At 45.6% G+C, this 15,345-nt stretch overlaps 1 protein-coding gene across 2 annotated transcripts in view; it reads left to right on the top strand.

Annotated features, from left to right (window-relative positions):
- The window catches only part of PTPRU (protein tyrosine phosphatase receptor type U), a 559,392-nt gene that overhangs the window by 256,095 nt on the left and 287,952 nt on the right, over positions 1 to 15,345 (top strand). For both annotated transcript variants that reach the window (XM_030217348.1, XM_030217349.1), the window contains exon 3: positions 8,156 to 8,427. In XM_030217348.1, the coding sequence (XP_030073208.1) occupies positions 8,156 to 8,427 (272 nt within the window). The remainder of the gene's footprint in view (positions 1 to 8,155; positions 8,428 to 15,345) is intronic.

Raw genomic sequence — 15,345 nt, 5'->3', positions numbered from 1 at the left:
TGGTCTTTCTCAGTATGGCAATACTTATGTACTTACCTTCTTTCTAAATTGTTGGCAAGTCTTTCTTCCATCGTTTCAGGCAGCCACTTGAATTGTAAGCCCTTTGGAGAAGGGATGTATTTATGTATTTAGATTAGATGTAGCTCATATGTCAGTGGTTCTCAAACCTGGTGCTGGAGGCACCCCAGCCAGTTAGGTTTTCAGGATATCCATAATGAATATTCATGAGAGAGATTTGCATGCACTGCCTCCACTGCATGCAGATCTCTGTCACGAGTATTCGTTGTGGATATCCTGAAAACCCGACTGGCTGGGGTGCCTCCGGCACCAGGTTTGGGACCCACTGTTATACATTATCTCAGTCCTCATAATGCTGTAATCCAAAGCTTTCCCAGTCTATGGGTGGGGACCCCAGAGGGGGTCACGAAATCCACATTTTTGGGGTCACGACCTGGGTGGGTTCTCCATAGGTGCATCAATGTTCTGCACCTCTGGGTGTCACACAATGTTATTGGACCCCATCATGGTGTCACAGCCTCAAAGATTTACAAGCACTGTAAAACATTCTGGACTGTCATGTGGAAGGACAGTCTAAAACCCCCAAAATCTGAATCCAAACTATTCAAAATTGAAAGAGAGGATATATTTTATTTGTAGCATTTGTATCCCACATTTTCCAACCTGTTTGCAGGCTCAATGTGGCTTACATTTGCCGGATCATGGAATTACAAGTGGTATTGCATTAAGGTGCATACATATATGGTAACATACATGGAATCATAACATACATGGAACAGTTCATGGTATAAATATGTATCATGTGTATATATACATGATAAGGAAGAATACATTATGGTAATGCATGAAGGTTCCTGAGTAGTGGCTTGGGTGTCATAAATTAAAGGGGGGGGGGGGGGAGCGACACAGTTTGCAGCCTATGAACCTTAGATAACTTGCAGCAGTGCAGTCTGTGGTTCTTGTATCATTGATGAAAGGGGACAGGGGAAATTCTTGGCACACATGGAATAGCCAGAATACAGTCCTGTGTACCTTTGAATGTTTCACAGTGTCCATCTCTGTCAGGTTACTGAGAAGAAGCCAGGGAAAGAATTAAATGATTTGGACAGTTGTAAATTGCATTGTCTCTTTTGGCTTCCTGCTGTGCAGTACAGACAGAAGACCGTGAGCATGATGGATTACATCCCAAAGGAAATCCCCAGTGCTGACTGGAGGCCTCAGGAAAGCAATAATTCTTTTGGAACTAATAAATTAGGAATGGGTTTTCCCTGTGTTTGCTGAAGCCCCACCAGCTCGGCATGAAGACATCCATCTCCCGCATGTTCCTCTAGGTTGTTTGCCGGCTTGTTTAAAGTTTACATAAGTAAGAGGGGACCGAATGTACCAGGAGATAGGTATTATTTATTTATTATATTTGTATCCCGCACTTTCCCACTAAAAGCAGGCTCAATGCGGCTTACATAGTAATAGGTAACACAGAATTTTGTTATGTAAAGTAGGAATTAAGTATAACATAATAGAAGGATGGATGGGTAGTAAATGGATGGGTAGGTAGGTAGAGACAGGTGATAGAGAGAGGAGGGTAAGGTGGGAGATAGATTCTGGGTCAATGTCGTTTTCTCTTCAGTATATGTAAGGTAGATGGGTTCATGAGATTAATCTGGGTCTTTTGGGTAGGCTTGTTTGAATAGATGGGTTTTTAGTGCTTTTCTGAATGGTAGGTGGTCATGGATTGCTCGGATAGGTCTAGGGAGAGCGTTCCATAGACGGCTGCCCAGGAAGGAGAAATTGGATCCATAATGAGTTTTGTGCTATGAGGACCAGTGGCTCAGGTTTGGTGGAAGGATACAGAATCTGATACTTTGAGGAATAAATGAATGAGGGGATGGTCACAGGGCCCCGTCTTCAAAAGCAGGTGAGCAAAGGTGTTTGCGCAAGGATCGTCTGGATCAGTGGGTTGGAACAGAGTTACCTATAGAGTAGAATGATACAGGATGACAGATCCTTTTCTTTCAGAGACTGAAGGGCTGTTACATTACATTTTACCATTTATTTCTATTCCTTACCCATACCTTAATAAAAGTTCGGTGCGGTTAACTAACTAAGGGGCCTTTTTACTAAGGCGCGCCTAAAGTGGCCTGCGCTGGTGGTACCACGTGTTTTGGAAGCGCACAGGTCCATTTTTCACTGCGCCTGGAAAAAAAGCTTTTTTTTTTTTTTTTTTTTTGTGGCCGAAAATGGATATGAGGCAAAATTAAAACCAGCCCGCGTCCATTTTTGGCCTGAGACCTTACCACCACCCATTGACTTAATGGTAAGGTCTCACGGGCGGTAAGCAGCCAGCGTGCATAAACTGCTGATTGCAGCCGTGTAACCTCCATGCAGTAGAAAATAGAAAATATTTTCCACTGCATGTTTTGGGTGCGCGTCAAATATGGAAATAGCGCCCGGGGCATGCGGTAGCCGGGCAGTCGTTCCAGTTTTGATGTGCCTTGGACATGCGTAGGTGCCCACGTGCCTTTGTAAAAGGGCCCCTAAGAAGTTAGAAATGGCTAGGAATTGGACGTATTCCCCCTGATTCTAAGAAAGCTTCCAAAAATTGCATGCAGAAATTTAGGCGCGGCCCCGATTTGCATACACAATTCAATAGAATAACAAGCCAATGAGTGCCAATAATTAGCTTTTTAACAAGGAATTATTGGCACTAATTAGATTTAATTGGGACTTACACGTGTAAATTTAGGTGTGGGATCCACGTCTAAAATTTACGCACGACCTCCCCAAAAAAGAGGGCACGGAAATGGGGAGGGTTATGGGCGTTTTGGGGCAGATTGGGGGCATGGTTTTGCGTTGCATAATTATAGAATATCGGTGCTCTGCATGGAAATTTAGGAGCGGGCATTTGCACCACATTTTCGTTGGTGCAAATGGTGGTTCCTCAATTTATGCGCAGTCTCTCTGCTTAAGCGTTATTCTATAAACTGCGCCAAATTTCAGGCGCAGCTTATAGAATACTGCTTAAGATGATTTTTTTTAAAGCATCACTTATAGAATTCACTCTATTACTCATTTCTGTTACAACTCAAGACTTATATAGTATGAATTTCCGTAACGGGAATATCTTTAACAACTTGTGAAACTCATTGTAATGGCTGTTGTCCAAGGGATACAGAACTTTGTCCTCCTTGCTCATAGTGTCAGATCTGTTTATTTATTTTAATTTTTCAGCTGTAGCTCAAGGCGTGTTATATTCAGGTATGGAGAAGAACTGATAGAGTAGGGCATCTGATGTTACTTTTACTTATTTTCAGCATATTTGTAGTACACCAATATAAAGAAAATTCTATGGGTCCCTACACCAGAGAGCTTACAATCGCCGTGGATATGTGAAGTCATGATTAGTATCTATGGGAGAGGAACATAATGAACCCTACCATTATGCTGACCACTGGACCTGTTCATACCCTTTCCTCTCTTTGGCTAGTGTTAAATAAATGGGGATCTGAATTATAGGGTTTTGAAAGGTAAATGGGAGCAAGAAGTGGGGACCTCATTAGCACATTGGGAAATAACAACTTCAGTCGCCCGCATACCCTCACTGGTCACAGATGCTCGCCTTAGGGAATGCGCTTATAGAATTATTTAGAGAGGGGTACGTTCCTTTCTCCCAGCTATTTCATATGGGACGGAGGACTTTCGGAACTGTCTTGATAAATGTGTGGGGGGAGCCGTGGCTCTTTTTTCCATATGTTTTGGAGCTGCCCGTCTATAAAAGTTTTCTGGAGTCAGGCCCAGCGCTTTTTAGACCTAGAGCTGGGGGTCCGCATCCTGGGGACAGTGGAACAGATGCTTTTGGACGTACCAGATGCGTTTAGGGGTAGGAACAAATATGAAGCATTTTTCCTGCTCGAGGTATGTTTGGTGGCCTGCAAATGTATTCTGCAATACTGGACGTCTTCAGACCCCCCTGGCTTACTGGCATTGGAGGAACCAGATATATCTTTTAACCAGAGGCGTGGCCAGACTCCCAATTTTTGGGTGGGCCTGGGCCCAAGATGGGTGGGCAGAAGAACACCATCTTGTCCCACAAGTGATTTGGTCTGTCCCCATCTCGCCTGCATGCATCAAACATCCTCCCTCCCCCACATACCTTTTAAATAGCAGATTTTCACTGGCAGCGAGCAGCAACTAATACACACTGCTTATGTTAGCCCCACAGCCTTCCCTCTGATGCAATTTCCTGTATCCGCATAGGCGGGAATACATCAGAGGGAAGGCTGTGGGGCCAGTGCGAACAGTAGGTATCAGTCGCTGCTCACTGCAGATGAAGATATGCTATTTACAAGGTATGCAGGAGGGAGAGTAGTTGGGAGTTTTTGGATGGTGGGGCTTGGGGATCCCTGCCAGCCACATCATAGGTGTGCTGCTACTGGGTGGGCTTGATCCCAAAGTTGGTGGGCCTGGGCCCACCATTGGCTACGCCACTGCTTTTAACGAACTGGGAGGCGAGGGAGTCCCGTTTCTCACCAAAGAGGAGGAAGCGATTCCTTGCCATCTGGGGCTCATATCTCCAGATCTTGCACCCTCGAGGGCGCAGTTTGCTTCTCAACCAAGGATGATCCCACTAAGTTCAATAAGAAAGTGGGGTATACCTAGTTCCTAGAAGGGGGGTGGGGGCGATGGCTTGGAGTTTAAGTGGCTGGTGATGTGAGGGGGGAAGGTTAGGGGGAGGAGAGGGTAGGGCTAGTTCTTCTATGGAGCTTGGGAGGGTAGGTTATTCTGTTTAATACAGCTTTCTTGCTGCATGGTTTTCCTGAATGTAAAGTTGAGTTGGGCTTGTTCGTAGTGCCCAGTCTTTTTGACATATGGAAGGGTAATTGTTGTACTTGGGAACAGGGGGAAGAGGGGAAACATTGACGACGGTGGATTTTGTTCTGTATGCACAATGTTTATTTGAGTTGTTTATTGACCTATGTCATCAATAAAAATTATTGAATCATAAATGGGGATCTGCGTTACTGGTTTTAGTATGACAACTGGTGCATTAGCAGGGCATCTCTGAGATGCTAAGAGTCAGGAGCGTAGCCAGACATGCCGTTTTGGGTGGACCCCGAGTTAACTTAGGTGGGCCCTTCCCACCCCCATCCCGTACACATATAGTTTCCCTCTACCCCTGATATCATCATCTCTCCCCTCCCCCCCGGCCTGGCATCTTCCCCTCTGTTCCCCCTGTCCGCCCAGCCGACATCTGTATCTCTATCCACGCCCCCCCCCCCAAAGCATCTGACCCTCTCTCTCTCTGAAACCTTGTCCTCCCCAGTCTACCTCCAAGCTGTCACCAGCAGCGATACCTGTAAGCAACCTCCACTAGTCCTGCATGCCCTGTCCCTGTCAGCGAAGAAACAGGAATTGATGTCATTGAGGGCAGGATGCAGTAGAGGGAAGCCTACAGGGTTGGTGCAGGCCACCTAAAGAAATTGCTGCAGACAACAGCTCAAAGGTAGAACGGGGGGGGGGGGGGGGGGGGGGGGGGGGGGAGAAGAGAGAGACAGGCAGCTGCCATGAGAGAGAGAGGAGTGAGGTGCTTTGGGGGACACAAAACTGGGTGGGCCTGAGGCAAGGATTGGTGGGCCTCTGCCCACCAAGGCCCACCTGTAGCTACGCCACTGCTAAGAGTTAAGTGGTCCTTTTACCAAACTGCAGGATAAAGAGCCCTGCATACATGGCCGTGCGGCAGGAAGCTCTTACCGCCACCCACTTAGGTAGCAGTAAGGGCTCCCGCGCTAACCTGAGCTCACGGCGATGTCCAATTACTGTCGGGTTATCGCTACGTGAGCCATTTGTGGAGTTTTTCTTTTTCCCCTGGAAACGGCGCACGCTCAGGGCAGGACTACCGCCGACGGCCGCGTTGGGCTGCCAGTAGTCCCGGAAGAGCGAGCGGTACTGCTGCTCCTTAAAAAGGGTCCGTAAATAATTGTGAAATTTGAAACCCAGTTTGGATTATTTGACTAAATGAAATTATAAGCTAGGAGAACAGAAAATGTCTGCCTGGAACATCTGTAAAATTCAGCATTCATAGCACATCCTGGCATGTCAAGTCAGCCATTCAGCTCCTTTTGGATAAGGTTCAATGAAGGCCACTTGTAATTGGGTGTTAAATGTGTTCCATGCCTCTAAAGTACATTGGCAAATGAAGCTACAGTGTTATTAATATGAAAGAATAAGCATTCTGTGCCCAAGATCGTAATACGTACAGGCAAAAACGTTGGTGAATAAATGATGATAAAGGGGGACAGACTTCTTGAACTTTAGAAATTAAAGCACTGCAGGAAATTGGACCGAAAGGGATAATTTCTTAGAGTAGTGCTTTTCAACCCAGTCCTCAGGTTTTCAGGATATCCACAATGATTATGCATGACATAGAAGTGCCTGCACTGCTTGCGTGATATTCAAATCTATCTCGTGCATATTCATTTTTGATACCCTGAAAATTTGACTGGGTGGATGTGTCCCAAGGACAGATTGAGAGCCACTGCCCTTGGGACTGTTGGGTAACTAGCAAAAAGCCCCAGTTAGACTAGATCAGGGATGCTCAGCCTTGGTCCGTGAGGCCCCAGTCCATTCCTCCCAATACAGAGAAGGGCGACAAGAATGATAAAGGGGATGGGACGACTTCCCTATAAGGAAAGGCTAAAGCGGCTAGGGCTCTTCAGCTTGGAGAAAAGGCGGCTGAGGGCAGATATGATAGAGGTAATGAGTGGAGTTGAACGGGTAGACGTCAAGCGTCTGTTTACGCTTTACAAAAATACTAGGATGAAGCTGCAATGTAGTAAATTTAAAACCAATTGGAGAAAGTTTTTCTTCACTCAACGTGTAATTAAACTCTGGAATTCGATGCCAGAGAATGTGGTATAGGTAATTAGCTTAGCAGGGTTTAAAAAGGTTTGGCTGGCTTCCTAAAGGAAAAGTCCATAGACCATTATTAAATGGACTTGGGGAAAATCCACTATTTCTGGGATAAGCAGTATAGAATGTTTTGTCCTTTTTTGGGATCTTGCCAGGTATTTGTGACCTGGATTGGCCACTGTTGGAAACAGGATGCTGGGCTTGATGGACCTTTGGTCTTTCCTGTACTTATCTGTAAATGGGGCACTAGATATCTGAGTGTTCTGACACCCGCTGCTGCCATTGTACAAATAACAGTGATATTCATCACTGGTATGTTGATAACTACCCCGATAACGTTTTGCTGTCTTAAGTTACCCAAAGAGTAACCCAGATACCAGCATTGGTTATCCCCCCTAAAACGGGCTCTGATGAGAATTTACACTATTCTTTGGCTGAGTATGATGTAACCAGGTCATCTGTGTCCTAGTGTGATACCTTCATTTGGAACACTGATGACAATCAGTCCAGCTGCACCCCGAGTTATAATGGCTGGTATTAGTCATCTCGATAATGCCATTGAAAATCTGCCTCCGCGCTATCTGGATAGAGCTGGAGCGGTCTGGGGTCAGAGCTTGGGTGGGGCCAGAAAGTAGCTGGATAAGGGGATAATCAGTGCTGGCATCTGGGTTACTCTTTGGGTAACTTAAGACAGCAAAACGTTATCAGTGTAGTTATCAACATCAGTAGAGGGAACGGAATATCTAGGTAGATGTTTAAATGCCACTGGCAACATTTAAATGACACTACAAAAATAAGGGGTATCAAAAATACTAACTTGGAGGAAATCCAAAATAACTTACCAACAAGGCCTCTATAAAAGCTGAATTTAGAACAAATCAATCTAATTCAGAATAGTTTTTTGTGTGCTCATAACATGGAGTTGAAAATGACACCAATAGTGATTTGTGCTTTGATTAAAAATTCATGTGATGTTGCTGGCTGACACTGTTGATGTCGTTTTCATCTCACTCGTCTGAATTGGTGGTTTTCAAACCTGTCCTGGATGTTAAATATTTATGAAACAGATTTGCATGCAGATTTCTCTCATGCATATTCATTGTGGAAATCCTGAAAACCTGACTGGTTGGGGAGCTTCTAGGACAGATTTGGGAACCACATCTCTAAATCCCGAAGGACGAAGCAATGGTATCATCCCTTTTCTTGTTCATCCTTTTTGTCTCCTTTTCAGGGGCCTACCTGATGGTGAATTCCTCCCAGCATGCTGCAGGACAAGTGGCTCACATCCTTTTCCAGGCCTTGAGTGAGAATGACACCCATTGCTTGCAGTTCAGCTACTTCCTGTACAGCCGGGATGGCCATAGCCCCGGCTCCCTCAATGTCTATGCCAAGGTGAACAGCGGGCCCCGAAGCAGCGTGGTGTGGAACATCTCAGGATCTCACGGGCACCAGTGGCACCAGGTGGAGCTGGCAGTCAGCACATTTTGGCCAAATGAGTACCAGGTAGGCAGCTGTGAGTGTTGAGGTACAGTCATTGGCCTGTGTGGCTCCTTTTTCAGCCCAGCATTGCCCACATCGAAACTCCCAAAGAGAACATATTAACACAGAGGGGCATAATCGAAGATGGCCGGCCATCTCTAAGGGCGGCCATCTCCGGGGCCGGCTCCACAAAGGGGCGGAACCAACCGTATTATCGAAAAAGATGGCCGGCCATCTTTAATTTCGATAATACGGTTGGGGCCGGCCAAATCTCAACATTTAGGTCAACCTAAATGTTGAGATCTCTGGACTTAGAGATGTCTGGCGCCGGTTTTCGCTGATAATGGAAACTGAAGCCGGCCATATCAGACCCGGCCAAATCCAAGGCATTTGGTCGTGGGAGGGGCCAGCATTTGCCCATGTTTCAGCCATTGGCTTTCTTCAGGGGTTGAGGAATAGCCTAGTAGCTAGTGCAGTGGATTAAGAACCAGGTGAAGTAGGTTTCAGGTACTCTGAAGATAGCCAGAGCACAGTGGCTGAAATGTCAGTCCCACTTACTGGGACGTGGCAAGAACAGCAGGAAATGACCATCTGGCCCTTCCAGTTTGCTTAATGATGCTGTCCGTACTGCTAAGAATACATTTCCGTTGCCAGCTGTGGTAACCCCTTGTCAAGCTTCAGGTTACCCAGGACAGTCTCTATTGTCTTCCCTCTTTGTACTCCTCCGTATGGGGTAGAAGAGCACCCAGATCCACCCATCTTGTCCCCATCGATATATTTGGTCTCCAGTATTGGGGTAATTCTCAATTGTAGCAAAGCATTAGTATCATAGTAACGTTATTCAAATGTTCTAATTGTGTACTTATTAGATGTTCCATCACTATTATGCTTACATCGTATTATATCTCTGGTATTTGAGTTTCAGTGCTGTTAAATGTGTATATTTTTGATCTTGTTTCATGGTAGTCTTAGTATTAGGTTTCAATTTGCTGTTTTCAAGTTTTCCTCTTTCATTGTGTTTGTTTATTCGTTTACTATTGTTATGCTGTCAACAAAATTGTAAGTTTGATGTTAAATTTTACCTACTGTACACAGCCTTGGGTGAATCTCTTTATTAAGGCGGTTAATAAATCCCAATAAATAAATAGATAGATAGATAGATAGAGCCCCATTTACATACCCTCCTTTCCCTTGGCCAACTATAAAACTCTATAATTCTCTAATATTAGTGTGACCGTTGCTCGGACATCAGGCTGTCTAGGTCAGCAATGTAACCTGCCAGACGGTCCCAGTTCAATTTCTTATTGCCGTCGCAATGAAAACAAACTATTATATTTGTGGTCCAAGTCAGGTTTTAAATACTTGTGTCTGGAGAATAGTTCATTAGCCCTTCTTTCTCTCTCTTTGTAGGTTATCAATAGAAATCAAACAAAATAAAACATGTTTGATTTCTATTGATAACCTTTAAGAGTGGACTAAAACGGCTACCACGCCTCTCTCTTCATATTAATTGTGGCTTCGGATATCAAAAGCGTTGTGGTGCTAGATGTCATTGGGGAAGAGGAAGGGAAAGCGGATATCTCATGAAGAAAAATGTTGTTATTTTTTTGATGTTATCGATTCCTGAAGCGGAAAGCGTAGCACCCTGCTACGTAATGTTGAATGCAGCTTGGTGAAGCAATTTTTAGTCTTGAAGAGGCAAATCTTCATAGAAATAGACATCAACGCCCCTCATTTCCTCCACTTCTGCGCTCTACAGTAGCAGAGGGAAAAGAAAGCAAGTATGCTTGGTCAGTGTTGGTCAGCAGTGGAGGATTGGCCTAGTGATTCCCACTGCAGCTCCTTGCGACCTTGGGCAACTCACTTAACCCTCCGTTGCCCCAGGTACAAAATAAGTACCTGAATATATGTAAACTGTTTTGAATGTAGTTGCAAAATACCACAGAAAGGCGGTATAGCAAGTCCCAGGTCCCTTTCCCTATTTGAGATTCTACATGGAATGTTGCTACTATTGAGATTCTGTTGCTACAATTTGAGATTCTACATGGAATGTTAATGTTGCTATTCCACTAGCAACATTCCATGTAGAAGCCTGCCCTTGCAGATCAGCAACGCGGCCGCACAGGCTTCTGTTTCTGTGAGTTCGTCAGACTCACAGAAACAGAAGCCTGCGCGGCCGCGTTGCTGATCTGCAAGGGCAGGCTTCTACATGGAATGTTGCTAGTGGAGGAATAGCCTAGTGGTTAGTGCAGTGGACTTTGATCCTGGGGAACTGGGTTTGATTCCCACTGCAGCTCCTTGTGACCTTGGGCAAGTTACTTAACCCTCCATTGCCCCAGGTACCAAAACTTAGATTGTGAGCCCTCTAGGGACAGAGAAAGTACCTGCATATAATGTGTACAGTGCTGTGTATGTCTAGTAGTTCTATAGAAATGATTAGTAGTCAGCAGTGCGACCGCTTGGGCCATTGTGTGCACTGTCCAAATTGCACTGGACTTAGGAGCAGGGAAGGAAATAAGGAAGAAAGGGACTGGGCTGAATGGAAAGAACATTTTGTTGGATAGCCCCTTGCAGTTTGGGTGCTCAAGCAGCAACGGAGTCTGAATCTCCTCTTTCTTCTCCTTAGTATTTGCCGTTGTTCCAGTGGGGTGGGGCAATTCCTGCCTGAATAATTGCTCTAGTTTCGCCCTGCTACGGTGGCTCATTGTACGTGGCTGTCGGCACAAAGCCAGTCGAACAGACCTCAGCAAATCAGAATGAGGTGGTAGCATTTTTCATGGAATAAGTTGGTCTAGGATGAAGGACCATGATGTGAAGTTGGGGGGTGGCTAATATGAGATGGTGGGAAATACCAGTTTGCTGGGAGGGTGGAGTACTTCTGGAATCTCCTGCCAGGAGATGCGCTAGTAATCAAAACAGTAGGCAAGTTCAAGCAGGCTTGAGACAGATAGTGAGTGAGGGATAAGGGTGATGGACAAGTTAGTTTGTTCAAAGACCTCTCCAAGGGTCATCGCCTGCTAGAGGTCATGTGACACGCAATGCAGTAGGTACATAAGTAATGCCACACTGGGAAAAGACCAAGGGTCCATCGAGCCCAGCATCCTGTCCACGACAGCGGCCAATCCAGGCCAAGGGCACCTGGCAAGCTTCCCAAATGTACAAACGTTCTACATATGTTATTCCTGGAATTGTGGATTTTTCCCAAGTCCATTTAGTAGTGGTTTATGGACTTGTCCTATAGGAAACCGTCTAATCCCTTTTTAAACTCTGCCAAGCTAACCGCCTTCACCACGTTCTCCGGCAACGAATTCCAGAGTTTAATTATGCGTTGGGTGAAGAAAACTTTTATCCGATTTGTTTTAAATTTACTACACTGTAGTTTCATCGCATGCCCCCTAGTCCTAGTATTTTTGGAACGCGTGAACAGACGCTTCACATCCACCTGTTCCACTCCACTCATTATTTTATATATGAGAGACTGGGTGAACCGAGAGCTCTGACCATTGACATACCATGTTGCATGACCCTTCTCCCTCCCCTCCGATGGGGTTTTTATTATCCGCCTGCTTTGTGTTGGAGATCCACTACCAAGTCTTCATCTCGCAGTAGTCCACCTGGAGGTGCTGCAAAGAGAGGCCTTACCTTCCCGTGGATTAAATGAAACCTCCAGCAAAGAAAAAAAAAAAAAGAAGTTTAATATGCAAATTAGTAGAAGCTGCAGAAATAAAGGCTTGATCTTCAAGCTTCAAGCATTGCACGTAAAATAGAGAGGAATAAGGGATTTAATTTCCTCACAGAGGTTAAGGTTATCAATAGAAATCAAACAAAATAAAACATGGAAAAGAAAATAAGATGATACCTTTTTTATTGGACATAACTTAATACATTTCTTGATTAGCTTTTGAAGGTTGCCCTTCTTCCTCAGATCGGAAATAAGCAAATCTTATTTTCTTTTCCATGTTTTATTTTGTTTGATTTCTGTTGATAACCTTAAGAGTGGACTAACACGGCTACCACACTCCTCTACTCACAGAGGTTAGAAACAAGAGGCCACGATGAAAATGCTTTTGCCCTTCCGAAAGCAGAACTGTAACGCATCAGGAGCCTTTGCTGCCGCCGCTGGAATGTTACTTGATAGCTGAAGGGGATAAGGAAGAATGTTAGTGGTGTTATGAGCAAATTACAGTTAAATGGATTGGAGCCCAGCGAGATACAGGCGGTTTAGGTTAGGAATGCCTGTCGTTATTACCCATGATAAGATTGTTTCCAGGAGAAGGGTGTTCCCTCCTCTCTGCAGACAGGGACGATCACCCTTAGTCTCCTAAGGGGTAATTCTATAACTTGGACACCTACAGTTAGGTGCACTAGAAAACTCGCCTATATGGTATATGTTAAATATCTGCTTAAGCGCTACTCTGTAAATACCCAAGTTCCCTTAGCACGTACTTGACAGGTGAGAACATACATGGGTAGCCGTTGGGTGGAGCATAGGTGGGACTAACAGGTGGGTACATAAGTACATAAGCACCGCCATATTGGGAAATGACCAAGGGTCCATCGAGCCCAGCATCCTGTCTCCGACAGTGGCCAATCCAGGCTTCAAGAACCCGGCAACCCCCCCCCCCCCCCAAAAAAAAAAAAAAAAAAAAAAAAATTACTTCTTAATAATGTTCAATGGACTTTTCCCTCAGGAATCTGTCCAAACCCCCCTTAAACTCCGTAAGGCCAGCTGCTATCACTACATTCTCTGGCAACGAGTTCCAGAGTCCAACTACACGCTGAGTAAAGAATAACTTTCTCCTATTTGTTTTAAATCTACCATATTCTAGCTTCATTTTGTGTCCCCTGGTTTTGTTGTTGTTTGAAAGTGTAAACAAACGCTTCACATCTGTCCGCTCTAATCCGCTCATTATCTTGTAGACTTCTATCATATCACCCCTCAGCTGCCTTTTGTCCAAGCTGAAGAGCCCTAACCTTCTCAACCTTTCCTCATAGGGAAGTCGTTCCATTCCCTTTATCATTTTCGGCGCTCTTCTCTGCACCTTCTCTAATTCCTTTGTATCTTTTTTGAGATGCGGCGACCAGAATTGGACACAATATTCTAGGGTATCTTATTGAATACTGTAAGTTACGCACGTGTCACTGGATTGCCACTCTATGGCTGGCCCAAGCGTTTGCGCCTATGGGCATATGTGTATATAGACCTGATTATGCTCGTTTTCTATAAAGGAACGTAGGAGCCTGTTTTCCTCGTAGATGCTTAAATATAGGTTCACTTTTATAGAACTGATCCCTAAGGGGCAAATTCTATGAAGTGTTTTCTGAGCACGTGGAAAAGGGGCGCTTAAAATCCAGTAGCAGAATATGCACATATGTGCCAACGAGATGGCGTGTAGACGTTCTCAAGATGTAGTTTTGATGGCGTGATGTATGCACCTATAAACATGCAAGTGCATGCATGAAGGGCAATTCTGTAACAGGGCAGAGAAGGGCGACGAAAATGATAAAGGGGATTGGACGACTTCCCTATGAGGAAAGGCTAAAGCTGCTGGGGCTCTTCAGCTTGGTGAAAAGGTGGCTGAGGGGAGATATGATAGAGGTCTATAAAATAATGAGTGGAATTGAATGGGTAGATGTGAAGCGTCTGTTTACGCTTTCCAAAAATACTAGGACTAGGGGGCATGCGATGAAGCTACAGTGTAGTAAATTTAAAACGAATCGAAGAAAATTTTTCTTCACTCAACGTGCAATTAAACTCTGGATTTCGTTGCCAGAGAATGTGGTAAAGGCGGTTAGCTTAGCGGAGTTTAAAAAAGGTTTGGCTGGCTTCCTAAAGGAAAAGTCCATAGACCGTTATTAAATGGACTTGGCAAAATCCACTATTTCTGGGATAAGAAGTATAAAATGTTTTGTACATTTTTGGGATCTTGCCGGGTATTTGTGACCTGGATTGGCCACTGTTGGATAGAGGATGCTGGGCTTGATGGACCTTTGGTCTTTCCCAGTATGGCAATACTTATGGCACATAGTTACGTCCCTCTTGCGTGTGTAAATGTACAGGCAGGGCTGGGCCAAGGTAAGATGCCGCCTGAGGCGGAGCTAGGATGCCCCCCCCCCCGGGCCGAGATGCTGCCCCCTTCCTACCTCCAGCCCGTTTGCGGCGTTGCCCTGCCATCGGCTGTCTGAGACTCTGAAACAGGAAGTTACATCAGAGAGGCGGCCACAGTAAAGGGAAGAGGCGGGTGCCGGCGGCAGGGCAGCGTATGGGAATCGCTGCCGGGTAACCACTGACAAGGGGAGATGCCGCTCCCGAAGAGTGCCGCCTGAGGCCCTCACCTCAGGTGGCCTAATGGTCGGGCCGCCCCTTCATACAGGTAACTGACACCTATGCATGTAAGTGGCAGCATAGGAGCTAGGATGCCCCCCCCCCGGGCCGAGATGCTGCCCCCTTCCTACCTCCAGCCCGTTTGCGGCGTTGCCCTGCCATCGGCTGTCTGAGACTCTGAAACAGGAAGTTACATCAGAGAGGCGGCCACAGTAAAGGGAAGAGGCGGGTGCCGGCGGCAGGGCAGCGTATGGGAATCGCTGCCGGGTAACCACTGACAAGGGGAGATGCCGCTCCCGAAGAGTGCCGCCTGAGGCCCTCACCTCAGGTGGCCTAATGGTCGGGCCGCCCCTTCATACAGGTAACTGACACCTATGCATGTAAGTGGCAGCATATCAGTCTGTAAAGGCATATTTAACTTACATAGGACTAGATTCAGTAAACAGCGCCAAATTTACATGGCCAAACAAAATGTGTGCCAAGCGCTATTCTGTAAACAGCCCTCCGAGATGGGCTTTGTTTGTAGAACAGCATGTAGCGTGCAACTTTGGGTACGAGGATTTTACGCCGACTGAAACCAGGTGTAAATCCTTGCACCGTAAGTTAGCCACAGATCC

The sequence above is a fragment of the Microcaecilia unicolor genome, chromosome 11 (genome assembly GCF_901765095.1).
Source record: "Microcaecilia unicolor chromosome 11, aMicUni1.1, whole genome shotgun sequence".
Taxonomy (NCBI): Eukaryota; Metazoa; Chordata; class Amphibia; order Gymnophiona; family Siphonopidae; genus Microcaecilia; species Microcaecilia unicolor.
The sequence above is the reverse complement of the archived record's forward strand: the minus strand, read 5'-3'. Positions and strand labels throughout refer to the sequence as shown.